This window comes from Lepus europaeus, chromosome 5, assembly GCF_033115175.1.
Source record: "Lepus europaeus isolate LE1 chromosome 5, mLepTim1.pri, whole genome shotgun sequence".
In the NCBI taxonomy this organism is placed as follows: Eukaryota; Metazoa; Chordata; class Mammalia; order Lagomorpha; family Leporidae; genus Lepus; species Lepus europaeus.
In genome coordinates, this window is record NC_084831.1 from 127599986 (window position 1) to 127625562 (window position 25577).

At 43.3% G+C, this 25577-nt stretch overlaps 1 protein-coding gene across 2 annotated transcripts in view; it reads left to right on the forward strand.

Annotated features, from left to right (window-relative positions):
* The window catches only part of LOC133760330 (carboxyl-terminal PDZ ligand of neuronal nitric oxide synthase protein-like), a 354785-nt gene that overhangs the window by 246968 nt on the left and 82240 nt on the right, over window positions 1-25577 (forward strand). The window contains exons 3-4 of one of the 2 annotated variants that reach the window (XM_062192633.1): window positions 623-715; window positions 14781-14854. In XM_062192633.1, the coding sequence (XP_062048617.1) occupies window positions 623-715; window positions 14781-14854 (167 nt within the window). The remainder of the gene's footprint in view (window positions 1-622; window positions 716-14780; window positions 14855-25577) is intronic. The other variant, XM_062192634.1, reaches the window with a different exon arrangement.

Genomic DNA, 25577 nt, shown 5'->3' on the forward strand with positions numbered 1-25577 from the left:
AGTTAGCGTGAATCAGGTCCATTTCTCTGGTCCTGCTTGATGGCTGAATGGAGAAATTGATGACCATTCCAAGACCCTGTTCTTTTTTTTTTTTTTTTTGGACAGGCAGAGTGGACAGTAGAGGGAGACAGAGAGAAAGGTCTTCCTTTTTGCCGTTGATTCACCCTCCAATGGCCACCGCGGTAGGCGCACTGCGGCCGGCGCACCGCGCTGTTCCGATGGCAGGAGCCAGGTGCTTATCCTGGTCTCCCATGGGGTGCAGGGCCCAAGCACTTGGGCCATCCTCCACTGCACTCCCTGGCCACAGCAGAGAGCTGGCCTGGAAGAGGGGCAACCGGGACAGGATCGGTGCCCCGACCGGGACTAGAACCCAGTGTGCTGGTGCCGCAAGGCGGAGGATTAGCCTACTGAGCCGCGGCGCCGGCCAAGACCCTGTTCTAACCCAGAAGTAGCATGAGCCCATGCCTGTTGACACCCACCTGCTTTTACACCCCCTGAGGTCTCCCATCGCCAGCATCTTGACCTTCAAGGGCCCTCTCTTCCAGGCTAGCATGGTGCTGTGCAGATGCCCTGATCTAATTCTTTTGTGTTTCTCTGTTTTCTCTCTGCCCGCCCCCTGCAGTATGAGTTTAAAGCCAAGAACATCAAGAAGAAGAAAGTGAGCATTATGGTTTCAGTAGATGGTGTCAAAGTGATTCTGAAGAAGAAGAAAAAGGTAAGCGGCTTTGAACCAATAACTATGGTGGAGAGGGAAGCAGGGAAGGTAGGCAAGGGGTACCTTTTCCTTCCAGACCATTCTCTGGACAGAGTCACCTGCTTCCCTGGTGAGCTCTCCTGTCTGACCAGCAACAGTGTTGAGAGGCTGCAGTAGAGCAAAGGGTAAGCTAAGTTCCAGGGACCTGGTCAGGTGATTGCTTTCAGTTCCAGTATCCATACTGCAGGTGATGGATGGGTCATCTCCTGATATCCTTGCATCCCAATCCCCCCCGTGCCCCATTTTAATACCGTTACCTTTACATCATGACCTTGGGAAATGCTTCCAATTTAAGCAATAATAGTAACATGATTCAGTGGGAAAGTGGACACGAGGAGGCTCCCTCAGCAGCTGCCTCCACTGGTGCAACCTTTAGTCCCGCCACAGGTGCCATGCAGCCCCCATAATGTGTCCTGTACCCTCCTATTAAACTTGCTGCTGCCTTAGCCTGGATTTAAATAAACCCTTAAGACCCAGCCCATGCAGTTTTTCAGTGTAAGGAAGGGTGGGACACAGAAAGGATGGGAGGCAGGGGAGGGAGATACGAGCCATTCAGTGGGGAGTCCCCTGAGTGGGGTGAAACCAGCAAGTGAATGTATGTAATTTAAACACTTGTTGGTTTTACGTTAGTTGTATATGTTCTTGGAGTATAAGGTTAACCCCTTGGTTAACATTACCTGAGCTAGATTTGTATAAAGGGGGTGTGTGTTTTCCAAAAGAAAGGCAAAAGAGGCTGGTTGACCGAGGATGTGTGAGAGGAAGATTTTTTGTTTTGTTCTGTTTCTTGACTCTGCTGATGCCTTTGTTTTGTAAATTTACAGTGGCTTGGTTTTATTTATTAATGGCAGCACCACAGCATGGCACTATGTAGGCCTCTTGAGCTTCCTGTGGCTCCAAACCTAAGCTGCTGTTAATTCAGATGGGACTCAGGGCAGACGATGGGTCTGGGGTCGGAAGGGTATGGAGGTATGCGAAGGAAAGCCAGATACACAGTAGCAGGCAGCTTAAACTTGGAAACTCATATGGTTGAGAGGGATCTTAAAGGGTAGTTGTGTTGCCAGCCCAAGGACTTAGATCTTCTTTACAATATCTTTACAATAAAAGTGATGGTCTAGTGTATGACTGGATATCTCTAGAGACAGGGAATATACTTTTGCCTGAGTCAGCACATTTCATCTCTGGACACTTACAAAGAGCTCCTATTTATTAAACCAAAACTTGTCCTCCTCCACTCCCTAAATATCTTTAGTGGTCATTCCAGAAAGCGTATTATGACTATGAGGTTGGAAGCATGTAGGAAAACGTAGAGTATGATATATATGCTGTTTATAAAACCTGACTCCTTCAACATTCAGAAGTGCAGGGCGTTTGCAGTGGCTTATTAAATACCTATGACTTAATAAGCCTGCACTGTGAGACCTCGATTCCCATCTCATTCTTGTCCTGTGATGTCATCGCCCCCTCCCACATGTGCACACAGTGCATAGCCATGGGGCAGTCTTAAGGGTGTGGTCCTCCCTGGAGGTCTGGGCAGGAGAGTTGCTGAAGCAAGCTAAGGCTTGTCAAGTCCCCAGAGCCCCAGTTACAGGAATCATGGATAATAACACTGTGAATGTCAGTGAGAGATAGCCTCAGAGAAAGTAATAGGCCAATGCAACCCAAGCTCATGATTCAGGGGAATTGGCTTCCTTGTCTGCCATGTGTGGGACTTGTGTCTGACATGACTTAGCACTTCATGTAATGGAACTGGAGGCTCTGTGCTGTCATATACCAGCAGATCCAATAATTGCCAATTGTAGGCCCTCTGCTGTCAACAAGGAGATTTCACACCCATTAACAAGCCGTTCTGCCATCCTTCCCTCAGTCTTTGTGGATATTTCTCTCGGTCAGCGTTTGTGACACCCAGTCACCTGCAGAAACTGGCCACACAGTCTCCTCACTGTCCTGCCCCTCCCTCACCAGGGGCTGAGCTGTCAGCCTCACAGAACCAGAATCTCAGGCTGATCAATTTTGAGATTATGAACCTTAGGATGATAACTCACACTGACAAAGGCCAAAAGAGATGATGGGTAAAGTAGACCAGCAGTCTCTGGTCTCCCGTTAACCCAATGAGCACATTTTTTTTTCTGTTGGAGACAAGCAACCCGGGAAGGCAAATTGCTGGCAGGGTGCTGGATAACCACAGAAATGGAGCGAGTCATCAAACTGTACGGCAGGGATGTTTCTTGACCTCAGGCTCCACAGCAAATGGGTACGCTGATGTTCACAGTGGCCTTCTCGGGAAGATGCTGTTTCTGCGTCTCTTGAACAGGCCCTGCCGTGTCTCCTCCATGACTTCCACACTTCCATGGCTGGCACTCCCAGAATCTCCCCACCACCCAGTGCTCATCTACTCCAGACTGATGTAATCCTGGTTTACTTCCATTTGGGTGACATTGCAAGGCTTGCTGTCCAGGGACTGCTCTGTCCCCTGCTTTGCTTGGGTTACTCTTGGTATACTCTGATGTCATCCACTATGGGCAACTTCGTAGTGGGACAGTCTTATTTCCCATCTCATTGTCTTCCCCCATGTATCGTGCACCACATGTGGTGTTATTCCCATTCTGCATCTGAGAAAACTGAGGTTGGATCACCAACAGGTAGGGTAGCAGTATGCTGAGGCATCACCTGGGAGAATAGCTGCCCACCTTCCACTAAGTCCATGAGGGCTAAGCTGGAGTAGCACCTCTCGGAAGCCGTCTGGGCAACCTCATGCCTCAACTTTGAAACTCCATCCTGGTAATCGCCGATGTGGGTTCAGCATCCTGGTGGCCAGAAAAGAGGTGATCTGGCAGGTCTTTCCGAGGTCTGATTCTTCTGATGCCAGGCTTGGGAAAGGGGAGCCTCCCAGCTTGTCTCCCTCCACCCATTCCTGGTGTCCACTTCAGAGCTGTGTCTGTGATTCTACGGTGCCTTCAATCACGGCATTCATTCTGCACTGCCTCTGACGGATGAATGCACGTTAGTGACAATCAGTTGTTTTTTGTCATCTTATTCCCATGTGACAGTCCTCTGGCTTCTGAATGTGCTACCACCACACACACACACACACATACACACACACTCATGCTTCCTCTCTGTTTATAGAAGTGGGAGGTAGCAACAGTAGACTCGAGAGCATAAGTGCACAATTTCCTCTCCCAAGAACTGGAGGAGTCAGCAAATCTCACTGACGGCCGTCATGATCTGGGTAAAACTGGAGCTCTTGTCAGCTCTGACTGTGGGCACAGAAGCGCCATGGCTTACCTTCAGCCATAAAGCAGTGATACTATGGGCAGCCAAATGTCCCTTGCTGATTAGTCAGTGCCTCTGCCTAGTTGGCAGAAATGTTGAATAGTCTTTTTTCCCTGCAAATACTGTGTCACTTTTCACAGGATCCGTGTGACATGCTGGATCAGCTGACATGAGGAGACCTAGGTTCTAGTCCTGGCTCCACTCTTCCTGACTGTGGCTCTGAACAAGTTACTTTGCCTCTCTGGGCTTCAACTTTAAAGTCAAGTGTTGGGTTAGGTGATTAATTTAACTCTCCCAGCTCTGGGACCATTCTTTGTAGTGCTTCTGTACACATTACAAGGTCACCTGGGCATATAGGGGTCTTTGAGAACTTACTGGTCTATAAAGACAGCGGATCCAGAGGGATATAAGTAGGTCACAGTGTTGTCTCCTTATCCTCTGGGGCAGAGGGAACCCCCTGGGGTCAAACGCCCTACAGGGAAGCCACTGAACCTCCTTTCTGTCTTCAGCCTGTCCACAGCTGGCAAGTGGGGGGTGCGTTCTAGCTGGAGAGCCAAGTGTGTTTACAGGGAGGCCCTGCCCTCCAGGGAACTTTCTAAAGGCAGAAACCATCTTTGTAGGTCTAGCACTTACCTGGACACCTGGCACACACAGTATATTTTCGGTAATTGTAGCTAAAGTCTGAGTGAACAGTATTCGTGTGTGATAATTAAATCACAAAGAAATAAGTCCTTAGCGATTGGATATAATGAAGTCTAGTTTGTTCTTTTGACTATCATATTCTCCTTCCTCTTTCATCTTCTGTCAATCTGCCAATTTAAAAAAAAATAGATGAGAGCCTTTCCCAAACATGGAAAGGGTTCAACAGAGACTGCTAATTTTGATAGAACATATTATTAGTAGGACTTGTTCAGGTTTCTCCAATTTTCAGGTGCATTCTATTAGTGTAGGCAGTAACTAAATATATTATAATCATCTCTCACTGAGATGTAAAAACATCTTTTTGGTTGTATTATTAAGTATCTAAAAATGCTGTGTTTTTGAACTGATGCCAGCAGATAATACATCTCAAATTCCTTATGAATCTAGGTTGAATTTGTGGTATGAAACCAGTTACTGAGATAATTAGCTTTACTTTGATGTCTCTTAATCAGTACATTTTATTCAACTCTCAGCTAAGCCCAAGTAATTACCTTTCCTGTGTATATGATGATTATTTATTACAGTACTGGAATCATACAAATGGAAGCACCATTTGCCAGGGAGTAGAATCCTGAATAAGAAAGATGAATCTTGAACATCTTCCAAGTATTTTTTTCCTACTAAAGGAACTAAAAGGCCTCATTTTTATATGGCTTCTCTCACAAACCAGTAACTTAGTTGGGATCCCCTAAGGCAACAGTCTAGAAAATGCTCTGTCATTCTCATTAACAAATATCTACTGTGTGTCCACCATCTTCAAGGAACTGTAGGAGATGTAGAGGTGGTAGATAGAGACCCTCTCCAGTAAAATTAACTATTTTCTTTCTTTTTTTTAAATTCAAACAACACAGCTTGGAAAGAATTTTTATTCATTTTTGTTTATAGAAATTTTCTTTTTTCTGAGCATTTTAATTATTATTCCTAATTTGACTTTCATGACTCAGCATAGATCTAATGCATCCCATTAAAAATTAGACGTTCCTTTGGGGGACAGGGACCTTGTCTTCTTTCAGGGAAGACATGTTTGGGAAGGCGATATTCATAGGAGAAGTCTGATGAAATGACATAGTAAGACAATGTTGCTATTAATAGCAAGCACTGATTTTGAGCATCTAGTGTTTTCCAGGTCTTGTTTGAGGTACTGAACACATACTGAATCCTCATAACATCCCATGAGGTAGATTCCATTCTGATTCTCACTTTGCAAAGGACTCAGCAACTTGCCCCAAATCTCGTGTCATCACTGGTATAGTCAGTTTCAAACCAGGTCTGTCGTGCTTGAATTGCAAGCAGATTCTTTTTGCTAGTATGTTGCTCTGTGTATGTACTATCATGTTTGGACTCCTTTAGAAAAAGCTGCTCTACAAGAAATACCTAATTCATTAAGCCAGGATCCTTAACTTCCAGCCTATACTGTATGTCAGGGACATCATATTCCAAGGAAATTATTTTCCTCCCAAGCTGTAGTCTTGGTTACTAGGATTAATTGGGTAAGAAAAGGAGGCACTCAGAATCATTGAAGAATTTAGAATAAAGCATATAAGAAAATTTATTAGCTATGGCAATAGAGGATAGGAGAGATCCCATGACTGTCTGTAGGTCACTCAGGTAGACACTGGGCCAGAGTGTGAATCCCAGCCCTGAACTTAGTCCAGGATTCTTTCTGCTATGTTGTTTCTTGGCCTTTTTAATTTTCTCCTCATTTTAAAATAGGTATGTAAAGGATTAGGCAGTTGGCACAGTGGGGACACTGCTTGGGACACCTGCTCCCCATATCAGAGTACCTAGTTCGAGCACTGGCTCCTCTGTTTCTGGTCAAACTTCCTATTAATGTGCATCCTAGGAGGCAGGAGGTGACAGCTCAAGTACTTGGACATTTGCTACCCATGTGGGGGACCTGGATGGAATTCCTGGATCCTGGCCCGAGCCTAGTCCAGCCATGATTGTTGCAGGCATTTAGGGGAGTGAAACAGCAGGTGGCAGATCTTTCTCTGTGTCATTGACTCTCTGCCTTTCAAATGAAATGAAAATAAATAAATTCAAAAATCTAAAACAGGCATATCCGGAATCGCATACATCATATGAGGATGTATTAGCACTTTGGTTTTGAATGCATCTTCCTCTATCTGTAAATTATACCTGAAAGTAGGAGACAGTTTTGTTTTCAGTCTCATCCCATTCTGTGTAGTAGCAAGGAGAACTCATTAAGCTGAGTTTATATAACCTTCTGCAAGGATTTTTACCTTTAAATAATAAAAAAGAATGAAGTCACCACTGCTGTCAGGTGCATCAAAAATGCAAGAATAATGGTAAAACTTGCAGACCTTGTGACGTGCGTCTACTGATAATTTCCAGGAAGGACAGAAAACAAATGTCAGTACCAATCCCTCCTCCACTTTTGGGTCCCTAGACAAGGACTTCAGACTTACCATATCCATTTCTAGCTTCCAAAAGGAGGCTATGCTAATTATCCCTGAGTCTGTTTTCTCTTGTTGATACTGTCCCAGGCAATTGTGCCTCTGAACCAGCTCCCACATAATATTCTCTGCCAGGAGCTTTTGGACAAAATGGCTGTGAATTTCCATACAGGACTTGACATTTACACTCCATGGGAAAAGGAAGACGAAGATCCTACATCAAGGCTATACTTACCTCACTCGGGTCTTACCAAAAGCGTGCGCAGCCAGCCCTTTATCTCCTTCCTTTGTTGAAAGCAAAGCTGCCTGGCAGTGAGGAGTGAAAGACTGATTTCTGTACCAGATACAGCAGAGAGAACATGGAGTCTGGAAGTAGAAGAGCTGGATGTTATTCACCACCCGACCAGGTGACCAGTGTCCTGTTACCTCAGTGTCCATCTTTAGGTGCAGATTAATTTTAATACGGTAAAAGAAAGCATTATGTGGAAGTTCTTTCTTCAAAGGCAGGAAAGGACTTTCCCTCCCTTATCAGCTAGACAGCTTCTCGTGACAGCCAGGAGGGAATCAGATGACGACAGCTCCCCTACACAGTTCCTCTCTCACCTTCTCTCATCCTGCGTTAGTCTGGGTCTTTGGACTGAGACAGTATGAAATGAGAATGGGGAAGCAAGAGGAAAAGCCTGCCCCTGAGTACAAAGGAGAGGGTGAGGAATGTAGGAGGGTAGGATAAAAGGTTCTTAGACTGCAGAGTTGTCTGAGCAGTTGTCTGAGTTGTCTGCAGAGTTGGCAAAGCCACCGAGGTGTTCAGTAGTCCATGTTGCCTGTTTGGATCCCCGTGGCTCCCAGGATGGAGCCTGCCTTAGTTTCCCCCCTACTCAGTTGTTGGCCAGAGCAGACCGTGGAAAACCTGACAGCCCTATGCACATGGGTTTCAGAATGCAGCAGCAAGCCCCTTGCTGAAATTCCCTGTGATCCGAGGTCCACAGGGCATATTCTTGTGATCATACCTTCGTTACTTTAGAAAATTTGACTATGTGAAAGAGGAGCCTTCATTGAAGCTAAGTTACTTTTTCACTGTCTCATGGACTTTTATTTTTTAAAGATTTATTTATTTATTTGAAAGTCAGAGTTACGCAGAGATAGGAAAAGACAGAGAGAAAGAGATCTTTCACCTGCTGATTTACTCCACAAATGGCCACAATGGCCAGGGCTTGGCCAGGCTGACTCCAGGAGTCAGGAGCTTCAGCTGGGTCTCCCACGTGGGTGCAGGGGTCCAAGTACTTGGGCCATCCTTTGCTGCTTTCCCAGGCACATTAGGAGGGAGCTGGGTTGGAAGTGGAGCAGCTGGGTCACAAACCAGCACCCATATGGGATGCCAGCATCATAGGCAGTAGCTTTACTCACTGTGCCACAATGCTGACCCTGCTCACTGACTTAAAATTTCCTTGGAGTAAGGAATTCATATAGAGAGAAGAGAAGGGGTAGGGAGAGGCACAGGGAAAAAGGGTTAGTAAACTCTAGATCAAAGCCTCCCAAGAAGCTCAGGAGGAAGGGGGAAAGGAGAAAAAGAGGGGATCTGTAGGAGGATACTTCAAGAAGGTCATGAAAATTGGAATTTAAAGATCAGTTTATTTGGGGGCAAAGAAATTCTGAAATCCAATAATGAGGGATCTTCAAAGAGTTCATGAAGCATGCTAATTATGAAAAAATTTAAGCTCAAATTTCAAAATTTTTACACCAAAGTAAACTGTAATTCCACTTTTCTATAAATTCTGACACACCATTGTATATGTGCAGGTATGGAGTTGGCAGGTGGCAAAATGCGACGTTTGCCCCTAGGGTGTCCCTCCCCATTTACATCCCCCCCCCATTCCCTTTTCATAATTCTTTATTTTTTAGAAAGATTTATTTTACTTATTTGAAAGAGTTAGAGGGAGGGAGAGAGAGATATATATTTCCTCTGCTGGTTCAATCCCCAAATGGCCACAATGGTTAGGGCTGGGCCAGGCTAAAGCCAGGAGCTTCATCTCAGTCTCCCACATAGGTGGCAGGAGCTCAAGTACTTGGGCCATCTTCTGCTGCTTTTCCCAGGCACATTAGTAGAGAGCTGGATTGGAAATGGAACAGTGGGAACTCGAACTGTTGCCCATATGGGATGTTGGCATTGCAGGCGGCAGCATCACCCACTAAACCACAATGCCAACCTTCCCCCACCCCTTTACATAATTCTGAGCCTAGTGAGAGCTGGATCTTTGTCTCCCTGGGTACTTAGCTTATTGGCCTCGCTGCTGCTCTTGTTGGTGTTTGTGCTCCCCTTGGGACCATGTGAGGCCTCGCCTAAGCTTGAATTGGAGGTGACGAAGGCTAAAGACCAGCCCTGCTTCTGCTCAGAGATGCTGGGCCTCTGGAGCTGTTTGCAAAAATACGACCATGAGAGACGTGCATTCCCCAGCAGGCTTTAGAGGCACATGCTGCCTCCTCTCCTCCTCTCTTCCCCCACCTCCTCCCTTCCACTCCCATCTGGACTGGAAGTGTCTTCGTTTCCTGGCGTATCATGGAGACCACAACCAATTCAGGACAGTGTGTAGTAAAACTGCTATCAAGATTCCAAGTCCATGTTTTCAAGCATTTTAACAAAAAGGAAAAAGAAGATGGCTTCAGATAGAGCTTGGAGTTATGTGAGTTTTCTAAAATGGGTAGACTGAGTTTGGCTGTAGTTACTGTTCCATAACTATGTTATGCTTGAAACCAACTTTGATTTATAATCTCATAAAGCTGGACCATTTTTTTGTTTGTTTGTTTGTATCCTGTTTGCTTTCTCTTGTTAACTTTTTTCCTAAAGTTTTTTTCTATCAAGAGTATTTCCATACAGGAAATGAGGAAGGAATGGCTTGTTTGTGTTGCTTTCTTTTTATTTCTCTCTCTAAAGTGTTTGCAAAAACCAGGAGATAAGAGAAACCATTGTAGCCCAAGAGAGAATCACACTGACTGTTCTGAGTTAAGACTATGAGAAGCAGAGCCTCCCTCTCCAATAAGCCTTTCACTCTATTTCACTGACTTTGAATTGTACCAGAGTAGTGGAGTCAGCATTGGTCTACAAACCAGGAGAACTTGGTTCTTGTCTCGACTGGATACTAACTAGGGATACCACTTTGCCCGAGTAGGCTACACTGCTCAGGGTGTTTTGGAAAGAGGTGGAGTGGAAAGGATATGGAGAGGAAGAGGAAGATAAAAGAGGCATGGAGACCATTGGTTCTGCATTCTTGGGTTATATTCAGGCATTGAGAAATTGATTTAAAAAGCCCAGCCTTACTTGCCTTAGGTTCCTGAAGAACCAAGACACTGATGAGTTCCTTCTATCCCTCAAACCCTTTGAGTTACCATGATAATTTCTTGGTCTCTTCATAGATTTAATAGACTCACCCCAGATCTTTAAAGGAAGAGGACTAGATTTTAATGAGATTTTCAGAACAGGGAAATAAGTAGATGTAAAGATTTTTATGCTTTTTGCCCCTCAGGATATTTTAGATGGAAGTGGTATCTCTTTTAAAAGTAAAGTATTTTCTGGCTTTAGTTGATCCTGCCAGTGTTCATTCTTATTAAATTAACATAAGGTGACCTGGGAACCTCCTCTCCCCACCCTCTTATTCAGCTCCTCCAGAGGGGGAATAAAAGAGTTGTTCTGTATTATTTTGCCTTGTTTTTCTTTCCTTTTAATATATGTGTGATTATATTCCTTAGAATTGCAAAGAAAAGTTTCACCCTGGTTACCTTGGATGCTGGAGATGTATTGCCAAGCCACAAGGAAACAGAGCTGACACTCCAAGTGTACCCTTTTTCTTAGTGTTGCAGCCAGTTTGAGTGGAAATAAATGCAGCAGCTCACAAAAACCATCTGCCTTTATTGGGAGCTCAGTCTAGACTCAGTGTAGGATTTTATGCTATCCAAAGGCAGTATTGGATTGGCAGAATTGGCTCTTTTTTACCCTACAGTTCAGTGGGGCAGTTTTATGCCAGCCCCCTGGTGGCACCTGCCCTCCCTCATGGTCAGTGCTAGCCCTGAGCCCAGTTGATCATGGCCAGGTTCGGAAGACTGGTTTCATCAGATACACATGGCATACGCCCTCCTCAGCAAGGGGCAGTAGATGTGGCAATGCCTTGGAGTTTCATGGCCTCTTTGGTGCATGGAGTCACTTACTCCTCTGCTAACTTTGAAAGTTACAGCACAGGAGCGAGGACTCTTGGGAACAGACTCACCTGCTAGTAAGAACGTAAGAGAAGTGAGGGTCCATTTCCCCAGGGACATGGCAGCCTCTGCTGTTACCCCATCAAGTGTTTATTTCACAGCTGCCATTTATTGAGTAGCACTGAGGGTGAGCACTGTTGGGGAGAGCGGCTTACAGGGTCTTGGCAAGCTGACCGTCTTTGGAGTGTAAGGGAACTTTTCTTGTGCCAGGTCTGACTCAGACTTCAAAGGAAAGTGCAACATGTGAAAGAGATCCTCTTGCTGGGGATTTCAATTTAACCTTTCTTTGATAGACAACAGTGGCTTTCAACCCGAGGGTCACTTCAGAATCAATGTTTGTTAAAGCCACAGATTATGGGGCCTCACTATAGACCTGGTGTATCCTGTCTCTGAAAAAGAGCTCAGCTGGTTTCTGGAAAAGTGTGTGTTTGCGTGCACACACCAGCCTTTTGCCTCTGGGAAGATGCAGCAGGTACACTGCTGCTGCTGCGTTCAAATGAAAACTCTGGGCACTGTATCTAAAACAAACATAAAATTCTGAAAGGTGGAGACAAGGCAGACTGGCAAGGGATTTTGAGTCCCAAGGAATTGCATAGTTTGAGTTGCCTGGGTTTTCCTTTCACTGCATGTATCCCCACTTGGAGCTAAAGAAGCTTGCAGTCCGGATGTGCCAATGGAAACAGACATGTAAGCCCCAACAAAAGCCTGCACTGTCCAGCTACAGGAGGAAGAAAGGGGCTGCTTAGCAAGGTGGAAAAGTTTAAGACAGTCACCACTCTTTTCCAGCTACACCATATGGCAAAATCTGGATCTGCCACCACCCAGGCCAGCAATGACTGTGTGGATGTCTGGATTTTACCTTGTTGGCCTGTAATGGCGTGCCCCAGCCACCCTGCTGGTGCTTCTAGCAAAAGCTGACAAGGATTCCAGGGCTTTGCTTCCTGCCAGCTGGTAGCAAGTATCCTGGCCCTGTTCCCCATGTGGTGGCTGTGGAGACCAGGTCGAAGACTGAGACTCCCACCCCTGCTCAAGAGGAATGAGGCCACAGGGCACTCTTACCCTTCTGAGCCAGGCTGGTATCAGTGGAAACCCATTGTGGAGCTAGAACCCAACCCACACCCCAGGAACAAGGAGCTCCCTTCCCTCTTGGGAAACCTGGACCTCACTCCCACTTGAGCAATGTCACAGGATAAAGATTAACACCAAAAATTCAACTAATACCTAGAATCCTGTAATACTCAAAATGTCCAGGTTCCAACTGAAAGTCACTCACCATGCCAGTATTGAGGAAAACCTCAACTCCACATGTAAAGAAATTTGTAGATACCAACACCATGATGACAGAGATGCTGGAATTATCCAACAAAAATTTTAAGGCACCTGTCGTAAAAACTGCTTCAGTGCACAATTACAAACACTGTTGAAACAAGTGACAAAGTGGAACATCTCAGCAGAAAAGCAGAGGAAAGGAGAGCCAAATGGAAATATTAGAATTAAAAAATGTAATTGCTGGAATAAACCCATTCTGTGGATTCATCTGCCAAGGGTAGGTGCTCATGAACTGCTCCCTAGCTGACTTAATAAGAACAGGTAGAACATGTGGCCATGACTATTGATATGACTTAATTTAATACATATATTATGAAAAACCTGCACTCAAAGTCATATCCTATTTTAAACATACTTTTTATATCTTGCTGTTAAAGGATTCCCATGGTGAGCAGTTACCTTGTGTGTAGAAAACAGGTACCCAAGAATTTCAAATTTAACTCTGAAGATTTTCTGTGTATCTGTTGGAAATCAGTCTCACAGGTGCCTGTACAGTTAGGAAACAGCTAAACATGCCCTAAAACAGTCCTTGCTGGATGAAGAATAGCATTAGGCCTAGAACATTCAAAGGAATATGCGTCTGAACCATGTTGATCAGACTGGATGCAAATCAGAGCCAGAGATCCAGTTCAGAGTCCCTGGTTTGGAGAGGGCCTCTGGCTCTTGTACTGTGTACCAAGGAAGTGAACTGTAGTAGCAAGAAATCTGGAAGAACTTTTAAGTGACAGATGTTTGCAAAACCTGGGAAGAGAGAGGGGCCTGGACTTGCCATATTTATGTATTTGAAGGGTTTCCTTCTTAGAAAAGGGTTTACTCTCCTTATTCATTGTTGTCTCAAAGACATCATTTATATATTAAAATTTTATAGGGTACTAAGTAGCCGTTTGAAAAATAGTTTTTAATTGTGGTTGAAATTTTGTTGTCTATGAAACAGTGCTCGATACTGAGTGCTGATGAGCCAGTTCAAAGCCTCTGTACTTATTGGATTGGTATTGAATCAAATTTCAGAGACTGTCCATGCACGTGCCAGGTGTGTATAATGTTGTGTTTGGGTAAAGAAGCTGACGGAATACTTCTTCCTGATATCATTCTAAGGACCTAGATACAGCCACATTTGGTTCTTGGTACAGACCCAATAATCCCAAACTCGGTTGTGTTTTGAGAGTAGCCACACAGTGCATTCTAGACTCTGAGAAATCCACATGGCTAAAGGCCCTCACTAATTAATCTATATATTCAGATTAGCTAGTTCTTTCCCTCTGTCTTGAGTCTTTAGTGTTTTTCCCCAGTTTCCCTGGGCAATCCTGTCCTCATTATAAATGCAAGTGAAGGTGGAGCAACATTTCTCTGTTCAGAATCTTGGAGTGGGATCTGCAGCACCCCTTCACATAGGGTACTGCTCACATCATCAAGTACTGCACTTGAATTCTCCATCCTCCCACCCCTCATGCCCCATTCCTGTCCTCATCCCCAGCTACTTGGGGTAGGGTGTGGGGGTCTCCTTTTGGTTCAGAATAAGTTAAATTCACAGCCAGAGTGCATATCTTCTCAGGGTACCTCTGCAAAGGGATCAGTTAACTTACTGGGCTTGTATGGCACTTTCTCTCCACTCCACCCCTCTTTAATGGAGTAGGATGGGATCAATATTTCATTTTCCTTTGATGGCATCATTCATAGCTCTTGAAGGCTGGTCTTTACCACCTTCTCATTTTGGTTCTTCCTGCCTCCCCCATTCTTCTGGAATGATGTCTTGTCTTTTTCTCTCTTAAGATTTCTGCAAGAAAATGTGATTTAGAATCAGCCTGTGGTCCCCTGAGGCCTCCTTGGCTGCTGCCTACCCTCCATGGCCCAGAGAGACACTCTCCTTAAGTGCTTGAAGGGAATTGATCAGACCAGACTCTTGACATTTTCCACTTATTCTTTTGGAACAATCAACTCCAGACCTCTTAGAGGGATAAAGTCAGGCCAAGAGCAAAATGCATGTGTTTGCATAAGCATTAGTAGCTCAATGTGTGCCCTGGTTCTGTAGCTGAAGACAAGCCTAACTTATTCATTTACAGCTTCTTTTATTGCAGAAAAAGGAGTGGACGTGGGATGAGAGCAAGATGCTGGTGATGCAGGATCCCATCTACAGGTAAGGGCCCCAGCCCAGTACCCAGGAGGAGCACTGAGCCTCAGCGTTCCCTTGCCATCTGTGGGGCTTGTGGGTCCAGGGAGTTGACACAGACTGCTCCTGCTCTTCCCTTCTGAAACCTGGTCTTTCTGGAGATGTAAGTACAAGAAGTAAATCTGCTTTACCTTTAAGACTGAGAGGAAAATTGTTCTGGCCATGTTGAATTGCACCGTCTAGAAGAGCTGTGAAGGATTTCTGCTTGATATTTAATCCATATTGCTTGGTTGTAATCAGAGACCTTTTCAGTTTCTGCTAGCTTTGTCCTAACTGAAATTCCTTAATTGCATATATGTTGATCAGAATGAAAAACTGGCTGATTCCATCACCACATGCTCACAGTTTCCCCACAGTTGCTGTCTCTTCCACCTTTCAGCCCTTTCAGAAACTAAGCATAGCTGAAGGGTTTGTAATCCTTTGGGGAAGCAGGAAGTCACAAATGTAGTCTCTCCTGCTATGGTCTTGAGTGTTGGTTTCCTCCCAAAATTTGTATGCTAAAATCCTAACCCCCAAGGAGATGATAGGAGGAGGTGGGGCTTTTGGAAAGTGATTAGGTGATGAAGGCAGAGGTCTCATGGTTGGGATAAGTGGCCTACTGAAAGAGACCTCAGAAGCTAGCTAGCTGGCTTCTCCCACCATGTGAGGGTCAGCTAGAAGGAGCCATGTAGGAACCAGGGAGAGGGCCTTTACCAGGCATCAAGTCTGCTGGCACCTTAATCCTGGATTTCTCAGCCTCCAGACTGTGAGAAGTAAGTTTCTGTTGTTTTAAAGCCACTCAGTGTATGACATCAGACTGACACACAATCAGAAATTGCATTCCCAATAAGACTGGTATGCTTCCTATAGAGCCTGGATGACTACCAGCCATGTGTATGCCCTGGGCAGAGGAACATGAGATAACAATCAGATATAGAAAGCCAGGATGCCCACAGGAACCATGAGGACCTTGAATCATGGATGACATTCATCCATCCTGGATCTCTGCAGACCAAGCTTTCCTTATCCCAACCTCTGTCCTGTTTTCTTCACTGGGAGATCAGCCATTCCTTTTTTGAGACATTGGTTTAGGTTTCTATTTTGTGTCCTATCAAATTATTGCCATAAAAAATGAAAATGAAAACCTAAATGAAAGATCTCTGTGAGTGAGATCCCAGTGGAAAGAATGGGCCATCAAAGGAGGTACCTTTCTCTGAAGGGAGGAGAGAACTTCTACTTTGACTATGGCCTTGTCTAAATAAGGTCAGAGTTTGTGAACTCAAGAGGCTTCCATAGCCTTGGCAGCTCATGACAAGAGCCTCGGGTGATTACTGATGCCATAAATAAGAGTGTCAGTTGTTAAATCAACAACAGGAGTGCACTTGCTCCCCATGTAGGATCTCTGTCCTCAATGTGTTGTACTATGCGAATTAATGGTAAAACTAGTACTCAAACAGTACTTTATACTTTGTGTTTCTGTGTGGGTGCAAACTGTTGAAATCTTTACTTAGTATATACCAAGTTGATCTTCTGTATATAAAGATAATTGAAAATGAATCTTGATGAAGAATGGGATGGGAGAGGGAGTGGGAGATGGGATGGTTGTGGGTGGGAGGGAGGTTAGGGGGGGAAAGCTGCTATAATCCAAAAGTTGAACTTTCAAAATTTTATTTATTAAATAAAAGTTTTTAAAAAATGCATCCCTCTTACCTGATAGTGGCTCAGGGAAACCAGAGCAGAGCAATCGACGTGTGACCTTGACCTACAACCTCTAGGTGATTCAGTTAGAGCAAAATTCAAGACTTTTGCTTTATAATTGATGAAAACTAGTCTTTTATCTCTTCTTAGTTCTTTTTTTAAAATTTCATTTTTTATTTGCGAGAGAGAGGGAGAGGGGGTTGGTCTTCCATCCACTGGTTCACTCTCCAGATGCCTGTAACAGCCAGCCAGGGCTGGGGCAGGCTACAGCTGGGGGACTGGAGCTCAATCTGGGTCTCCCACGTGGGAGGCAGGAACCCAGGTGCCTGAGTAATCATCTGCTCCTCCCAGGGCACACACTGGTGGGAAGCTGGAATCAGAAGAGGATCTGGGACTCAAACTCAGGCATTCTAATGTGGGATGCAGGCATCCAAAGCAATGTCTTGGCCACTGTGTTAAATGCTTGCACCTCTTCTTGGTTCTAAATGATGAAGCATGTAAACCTAATTGCTTGGGGCTGGCATTGTGATGTAGTGGGTAGAGCCACTGCCTGTAATGTTGGCATCCCATATGGGTAATGGTTTGTGTCCTAGCTACTCCGCTTCTGATCCAGCTCCCTGTTAATGGCCTGGGAAAACAGTGGAGGATGGCCCAAGTACTTGGGACCCCACCACCCAGTTAGGCGACCTGGAAGAAGCTCCTGGCTACTGGCTTCATCTTGCCCTAGCCCTGGCCCTTGTGGCCATCTGGGGAGTAAAGCAGTGGGTGAAGATCTATCTCTCTATTTCTTGCTCTCTCTCTGTAACTGACTTTCAAATAAATAAGTCTTTGAAAATAAAATAAAATTCCTCATAAAAAAAAACACCTCTAATTGTTGCTGCTGCTGCCTACCATTTTATAACTCCAGTAACAATCCAGGAAGAAAATGATGCAAAACACACTTTAGAGAGATGAAGTGTAATGGCTCCAGAGCCATGACTGAGACTGAAACATGCCCAAAGTCCACTCCACTGGATTTTTCAACTACTTGAGCCAATATATGTTTTTGTGTTATTTAAACTAAAAAAAAAAAATTGCCATGTCTTTGTTGGCAAAATGGGTACGGGTTGGAACTCAGCTGTGAGGATGGCAGCATGGTGGCTCTGACTTCTGGTCAGAGTAGATGCCTGTGAAATACAGTTTCTGTTCTTGCAAACAAGTGTACACGTGTGAATTCTCCTTGCCAGGTACTTTGCTGGGTGATTTAGTAGATGACTAGAAGGTGAGGTCCCTTGTTTTCAGGGAGTTTTTAATTTATTAGGGAAATGGAGTCCTGAGCAAATCCCTGTGGTATAAGATAATGTGTTTGACAAGATGAATTTCTTGCTGTGTGTTCCCATTGTACTTTTTGGTGTTTCTTGGAATGGTGGCTATAGTGTTTTACTGTGACTTTTTTTTTTTAATGCCAATCTTTTGCCACTAAACTGTGAGACTCTTGGGTGGACTACTCACTTCTGTTTATCTAATGCCAAGCTGTGCCTGGCCTATACAGGCCACTTAATAAATGTGCCATGGATGGATGGATAAATGCATTGAATTAAGTATGAAAATTAATATCAATGTTACAGTGACTCACAAGAGGGAACAGTTGCTTTCTATTTGTGTGAAGAGGAAAGAATTTAAGAAACAGATTGAATCAGAACTGGACTTGAAGAATATAAATGGACAAACCTCTGTCATTTGCATTGTGTAAAAGGAAGAATTTGTGTATGTGTGTGTGTTTCACATTGGTGTCATGTACATGAAAGTGACCTCTGTGTGGATTATGATCATGAATTTGAATCTACCCTTTTCCTGGTTTAAAGAAAGACATTTCCAGCGCCAGTGTTGTGGTACTGCAGGTTAAACCACTGCCTATGATGCCAACATCCCATGGGAGAGCCAATTCAAGTCCCAGATGCTCTGTTTCCAATCTAGTTCCTTGCTAATATGCCTGGGAAAGCAGTGGAAGATGGCCCAAGCACTTGGACCCCTTGGAGATGGAATGAAATTCCCTCACAGAGGAATTTCTCGGCCCAACCCTGGTTGTCATGGCCATTTGGGGAGTGAACCAGTGGATGGAAGATCTCTCTCTTTCTCTCTGTTTCTCCCTCTCCCCTCTGTAACAATGCCTTTCAAATAAATAAATAAATTTTTTTAAAGAAAGGACTTTCTTCAAACTTTTTATGTGTCCCAAATGAACTGCTAATTTTGTTTTTATATTAATAGCTGTATTGAAGTCTGATTAACACACAAAACTTAATATCTTTAAAGTGAATGATTTGGAAAGTTTTCATACATGTGTGGTAAAACCATCACTTTGATCAAAATGATATCAACCCCCAAATTTCCTGTGCCCTTTTGTGATCTTTCCCTCCATTCTTCTCTGTCCCACCTCTCCCCAACTTGCCATCTTCAAGCTGCCACCAGTCTCCTTTTTGTTATTAAGAGTGAGCTTCCACTTTCTAGAGTCTTATAAATAGAGCCATACAACATATCCTCTATCATTTTCTTTTCACCTTTTAGCATGATTATTTTGAGATTCATTCCTTGTCATTGAATCTATCAACAGTTCATTCACTTTTATTACTGAATAGTGTTCCATTGCATGGGTATAATGTAATTTGCTTGTTCACCAACCATTTGTATATTGGTAAACATTTAGGTGATTTCCAGTTTTTGTCTATTATAATTAAAACTTTTATGAATATTCACATACAAGTCTTTGTATGAATATATGCTTTTATTTTTTTCTTGGATAAATACCCTAGAGTAGAATGGCTGAGTCATACAGTAGATAACATGTTTGCCTTTTTGTGCAGCTACCAAATGCTTTACAAAGTAGTCACACCACTAGTGGCTCATGAGACTTGTGGTCCTTCCAAATGTTTGCCAGCATCTAGTATCATCAGTCTTTTAAATTTTTCTCTCTTTAAATAGATAAGCATCAGTGCCTTATTCTGGTTTTAGTTTTCACTTTCCTATTATCATTTTTATCTTCTATGCCATTCATACATCTATTTTGAAGCATCTATTCAAATCAGCCCATTTATCACTGGCCCCTGAATTTATTTTTTTAAGGATTTTATTTATTTATTTGCAAGGTAGAGTTACAGACAGGGAGAGAGAGAGAGAGAGACAGAAAATTCTTCCATCCACTGATTCACTCCCAAAATGGCTGCAACAGCCAGAGCTAAGCCAATCCAAAGCCATGAGCCAGAAGCTTCTTCTGTGTCTCCCAAGCAGGTTCAGGGGCTCAAGCACGTGGGCCATCTTCCACTGCTCTCCCAGTCTGTAAGCAGAGAGCTGGATCAGAATTGAATCAGTGGGGACACAAACTAGTGGTTGTATGGGATGCCAGTACAACTTAACCTACTATGCCACAGTGCCAGCCCCTGAAGTTTACTTTTTTTTTTTTTAAATAAAAGATAGACTTGAAAGGCAGAGTAGAAAAGACAGAGATCTTCCATCTACTGGCTCACTCACCCAGAAGGCTACAATAGCTAGGTCTGGGCCAAGCTGAACCCAGGAGCCACAAACTCCATCTTGGCCTCTCACTTGGTGACAGGAGCTCAAAAATTTGACCAACCTGTGCTGCCTTCTCAGGTGCATTATCGGGAAGAAAGCTCCAGCAGCAGAGCAGCTGGAACTCAAACGGGCGCTCTAACATGGGGGCTTAGCCTGCTGAGCTACAACACCAGTCCCTCATCTATTGAATTGAAGCACTCTGTGTTGATGAACAGAGAAATGAACTTTAGCCAGTTCATCTCCTAGGCAGTTTTTTTTCATGTATTAAAATTGTGGTATTTTCAGGAAAATCCAAGATGGCGGAATAGGAAGGGAGCACATTGATATTCTTCGGCAAGACATAGGTTAATAAAAGTGGAGATACTGCAGGGTCAAGGAAGAGTAGGGGAAGAAACAGCAGAGGAAACTCTTCCGGAACTAGTGATTCACAGTGGACCTGCGTGGAGAGTGTGGGAGCCCAAGTTCGGGACACCAGCAGCAGACTCAACGCACCAGCGCTGGAACGCGAGGTGAGCCGAACCTCCATAGCCCGAGACACCAGCGGGCAAGCGGAAAGAGGAGGCTAGAGGGAACGAGGCTTGAAACCCCGTGGGTAAACGTTCACCAGGCTAACTAGAAGAGAGAGAGGGAAAAAAAAAAGTGACCGAAACGGACACGAGTTTCTCTCTCTCCGCTCACCCCTCAAGGGCTAGCAAGACAAAGAGCAGGCGCCATTTTGGACATACGTCATAAGCAGGGCGACCTCAGGTCTGCACCGGCCCTGAGCCTAGCAGAAAAACCTGACTCTGGGGGGAGGGGTGAAATAACTGGAGATTAGCATCTAACTTGGCAACCCAGTGGGAGACTGCAGGAGAATTGGAGCCCACACCGAGGGCAGCAGAGATTACCTGTGTGGTCCTTGGGAAAGAGCTTCCAATCTCTGACTCCTGTGGGTATATCATTTGCCTGCTAACTACCTCCAATTACATTCAGCTGTGCGGAATTACTTCCCTTTTGAATCAACAAAAGAAAGAGAGATTTACCACACCTAACCTGGGAGTGTCATCTTGACACACCCTCAACCCTGAGGAACCAAACACAGCTCTCAGTCCACACCCATCTCAAGCCTCTAAGGCTCCACCAAAAGCAGACAGTCCACTTAATCTAGAGTCATAGTATAACAAGAAAAAAAAAAAAACACCACAGTGAAGAAACCAAATATCTCCAACATGCCATACAACAAATGCAAAAACCGAGGTAACAAGAACAAGGAAGACACTATGACGCCCCCAAATGAAAAAGACACCCCAACTCAAGATTATGAAGATGATGAGACAGAAGAAATGCAAGACTTAGCGGATCTCAAAAAATTGATAAGAACATTAAGAAGTTCTCAAAAACAAATTCTTGAACTACAGAAATCCTTTAAGGACAAGATAGAAAATCTCTCTCGTGAAAGTGAAATATTAAGAAGGAATCAAAATGAAATGAAACAACTAGTAGAACAAGAAACAGTGATAGTGACGAGAAATCATAATGAAATGAAGAATTCAATAGATCAAATGACAAACACATTAGAGAGCCTTAAAAACAGAATGGGCGAAGCAGAAGAGAGAATATCAGACTTAGAAGACAGAGAACAGGAAAGGAAACAGGCAAACCAAAGAAAAGAAGTAGAAATTAGAAATCTAAAAAATATTGTCGGGAATCTACAGGATACTATTAAAAAATCTAACATTCGGGTTCTAGGAGTTCCTGAAGGCATGGAGAGGGAGAAAGGATTAGAAGGCATTTTCAGTGAGATACTAGCAGAAAATTTCCCAGGTTTGGAGGACAGAGGCATCTTAGTACAGGAAGCTTATAGAACCCCTAATAAACATGACCAAAAGAGATCCTCACCACGACACGTCATAATCAGACTCACCACAGTGAAACATAAAGAAAAGATTCTAAAAAGTGCAAGAGAGAATCGTCAGATTACTCTCAGAGGATCTCCAATTAGACTCACAGCAGACTTCTCATCAGAAACCCTACAAGCTAGAAGGGAATGGCGAGACATAGCCCAGGTACTAAGAGAGAAAAACTGCCAGCCCAGAATATTATATCCTGCAAAGCTCTCATTTGTGAATGAAGGTGAAATTAAGACTTTTCATAGCAAACAGAAACTGAAAGAATTTGTTGCCACTCATCCTGCCCTGCAAAAGATGCTTAAAGATGTGTTACACACAGAAACACAGAAACATGGTCACCAATATGAAAGAAGGTAAAGGAAGGAAACCTCACAGCAAAAGATCACAGGAAGCTCAATTTCTCTTTGACATAGAATTAAACTCTGATGCACTGTTAGAGCAATGTGTTAAAGTAATCTATTATGTTCTCTTGATGTCTGTTAAATTCTAATTGTTCAAAAACAGCTGAATTTTTATTAAGAGCTATGGGTTATTTAACTATGTGCTTATTTTCAAAGACTTGAATAATCACCTTGTAACAATGATCAAATTTGGTCTATGTTATGTCATGATTTTAAGGAATCTTAGTTCAACGAGATATTTTGGATTTTGATATTGGTCTATTATGCTATGTTATATGTGCGTACATATTGTATGTCCACATGGGGAAATTTTATTAAGAGTTTTATTTTAAATGGCTTTAAGATAAGATTGTCCATAAATTTAAGCTGCTAAAATCAATCAAAGATACATTTTAATTTGTGTGACCTGAATCTGTGTATCATATGTTTTAAACTTGTTGGTAGAAAGAAACTAAAAACATTTTATATGGTTGTACTTAAGTTTACTGGTTAAACAAACTACACCATCTTAGATATTTAAGAGGTGTTTTCAAATACATGATTCTTAAAATTTACAGAAGGCATTGGACCTTCTGGTAAATGTTTTATTAAGTTCTTATCTAAGGGTTGAAACGGTTTGCTAAGTATTCATGTGATATTGCTATTGTCAGCAAGTGATCTAGGACTTGCTCCCTCATTTCTCTATTCTAAGCCCAACTTGTTCTTTCATTTCTCTATTCTCTTCAAGGTAGGGAACTAATTCTATTATGAAGGAATCTGTAGGATGCACAATTTAATCTTTAGACCTTATAAGAGATGGCTAACATTTTTCTGTAATAGCATAGCCAAAATAAGAGCTTAAATAATAATCTCATAGCTAGATTCACATCGCCATCAGCGAAGTATACAGTAAGTAGAAAAAAAAAAAAAAACCTCCCTTTCAGACCAAAGGGAAAGAAAGTTTTAAAGTGAGAATATAATTTTCCTCATGGGCATTGTCTACCTTAGAAAAACTACTACAGAACATGCCTGTGACTATAGACTTGTAGTTCAGGCCACCGAAGATTAGAGATGGGACATGGGCACTCCCTTGACTTGCATCCTCTGGTCTGCTTTAACACAAACCAGGAGGAAAAGAAAGCTAGGCATCAGAAGCAATGGGTGGCAGGCCTATTAATGGCTGATCTGTACGGTGATCTGCCCTCAAGGAGACCCAACAGGCCAGTCCACTGCAGTGGCTTTCAATGTGGTAAGTCTGGGCTTCAGCAGAAGTCAGCTTGTGAAGAGCCCTGGCAGCTCTGCCAAGAGTTGGGTCACTGGAAATGGACCTGCCCTGGAGTCGAAGGATACCCAGGTCAGAGCCACAGATCTTATTGGCTCCAAGCTGAAAAGCCCTTCACTCAGCCCAACTTCCAAAGTGACCACTGCAGCTGAGGGTATGGTCAAGTAGGGTCAGCAACATTGCAGGCAGAACTGTAAATTTCTTGTTAGAGATGCCACCTGCCTTTACCTGGCCAGCTCTCCTCCCAGGCCAGCCAAGTAATGAAAGTCAACAGAGTGCCTTCCCCTAGGAGGTTCACACCTCCCTTAGGATATACCCCATGTGAAGAGATAGATAGGTCTGGGCCTCTTAACTTACAAGGCCTAAAGCCCAACAGATTATTATCAAGCCCCTTCTATCAGGTTCTATTTGCCTCTCAATCAGAAAACTTAATTGTAGCTTAGACAGCACCTTTCTTAGCTCCTCTAATAATGACTCTGTCCTTTGTTCTAGACCCTGTCTAGTGCACTTGGGCCTCATTCCTTTGTAATCATAACCTCTACCACCAATGGCTCTACTCCCAACCTGTGTGTACTGATGGTCCTCTTCCCCACTTAATGCTGTATAATTGTTCAAACCTGGTAAATGCCACTCTTAGGATCATTGGTTACTATCCTCACCCTGTCTTTTATGACCTTGTCTAAATATGATCAGAGTCGGGGAACTTGGAAGGCTTCCATAGCCTTGGCAACTCATGACGACAGCCTAGGGTGGTTACTGGTGCCATAAACTAGAGTGTCAATTTGTTGGGTCAACAAAAGGAGCCACTGTGCGCTTGCTCCTGATGTGGGATCTCTGTCCTTAATGTACTGTACATTGTGATTTAATGCTATAACTAGTACTCAAACAGTATGTTTCACTTTGTGTTTCTATGTGGGTGCAAACTGTTGAAATCTTTACTTAATGAATACTAAATTGATCTTCTGTATATAAAGAGAATTGAAAATGAATCTTAATGTGAATGGAAGGGGAGAGGGAGCGGGAGAGGGGAGGGTTGTGGGTGGGAGAGAGATTATGGGAAGGGGAAGCCATTGTAATCCATAAGCTGTATACTGGAAATTTATATTCATTAAATAAAAGTTAAAAAAAAAATTGTGGTATTTTAGTCTGTGTTCATGTGTGGGTGCAGACAAAGGGGACTTTTTTCTAAACTATGTATGTATATGTATATATACATATATATTCCATCTTATCAGTAAGAACATTTGTCATCAGGATAATATGGTAACATTTACAAATGGAACTTCATGTGGGCATAGCTGTTTTTTCTGCCCTTAAGGAAACACTCTGGTTTGTTTGGGTAGCACCGCTGAAAAGCTTATCATTGTTATGGCTTTTATGAAACACTGGGTTACTGAAGTATTTCATTTAGGCATATTCCTTAATGGTAGAATTTATTCTTGCTGTTCAAAAGAAATGCTTTTACCCATGTCAGTAAGGAAGTTTAGTTTGTTATTAAGTCAAATTCTGGGCTTAACTCTTTTGCATTCCTTGCAGGGAATACTAAGGCTGTGGCGATACTGTGTAACAGCAATAGGAAGCAAGTATATTGCTCTTTCCTAATTTTGCTGCGCTGTCAAATGATTAAATTTGTTAGAAATATGAAAACATCCACCCACCCAAAGTTTAGCAGTGTTGTGTTATTAATTATATGCATGAAATAATATATAGTATGTGCCCAGATCTGACTTTGCTATGGATGTAGTCCAGTGGAAAGATCGAGCTGGGAAAAGACAGGAAAACAGGTCATTGCAATTTAATGTGTTTTTTAAATTTTTTACTTATTTATTTGAAAGGCAGATTGACACAGAGAGAGAGAGAGAGGGAGAGGGAGGGGAAGAAGCGAAAGAAACAGAGAATGAGAATGACAGTGACGT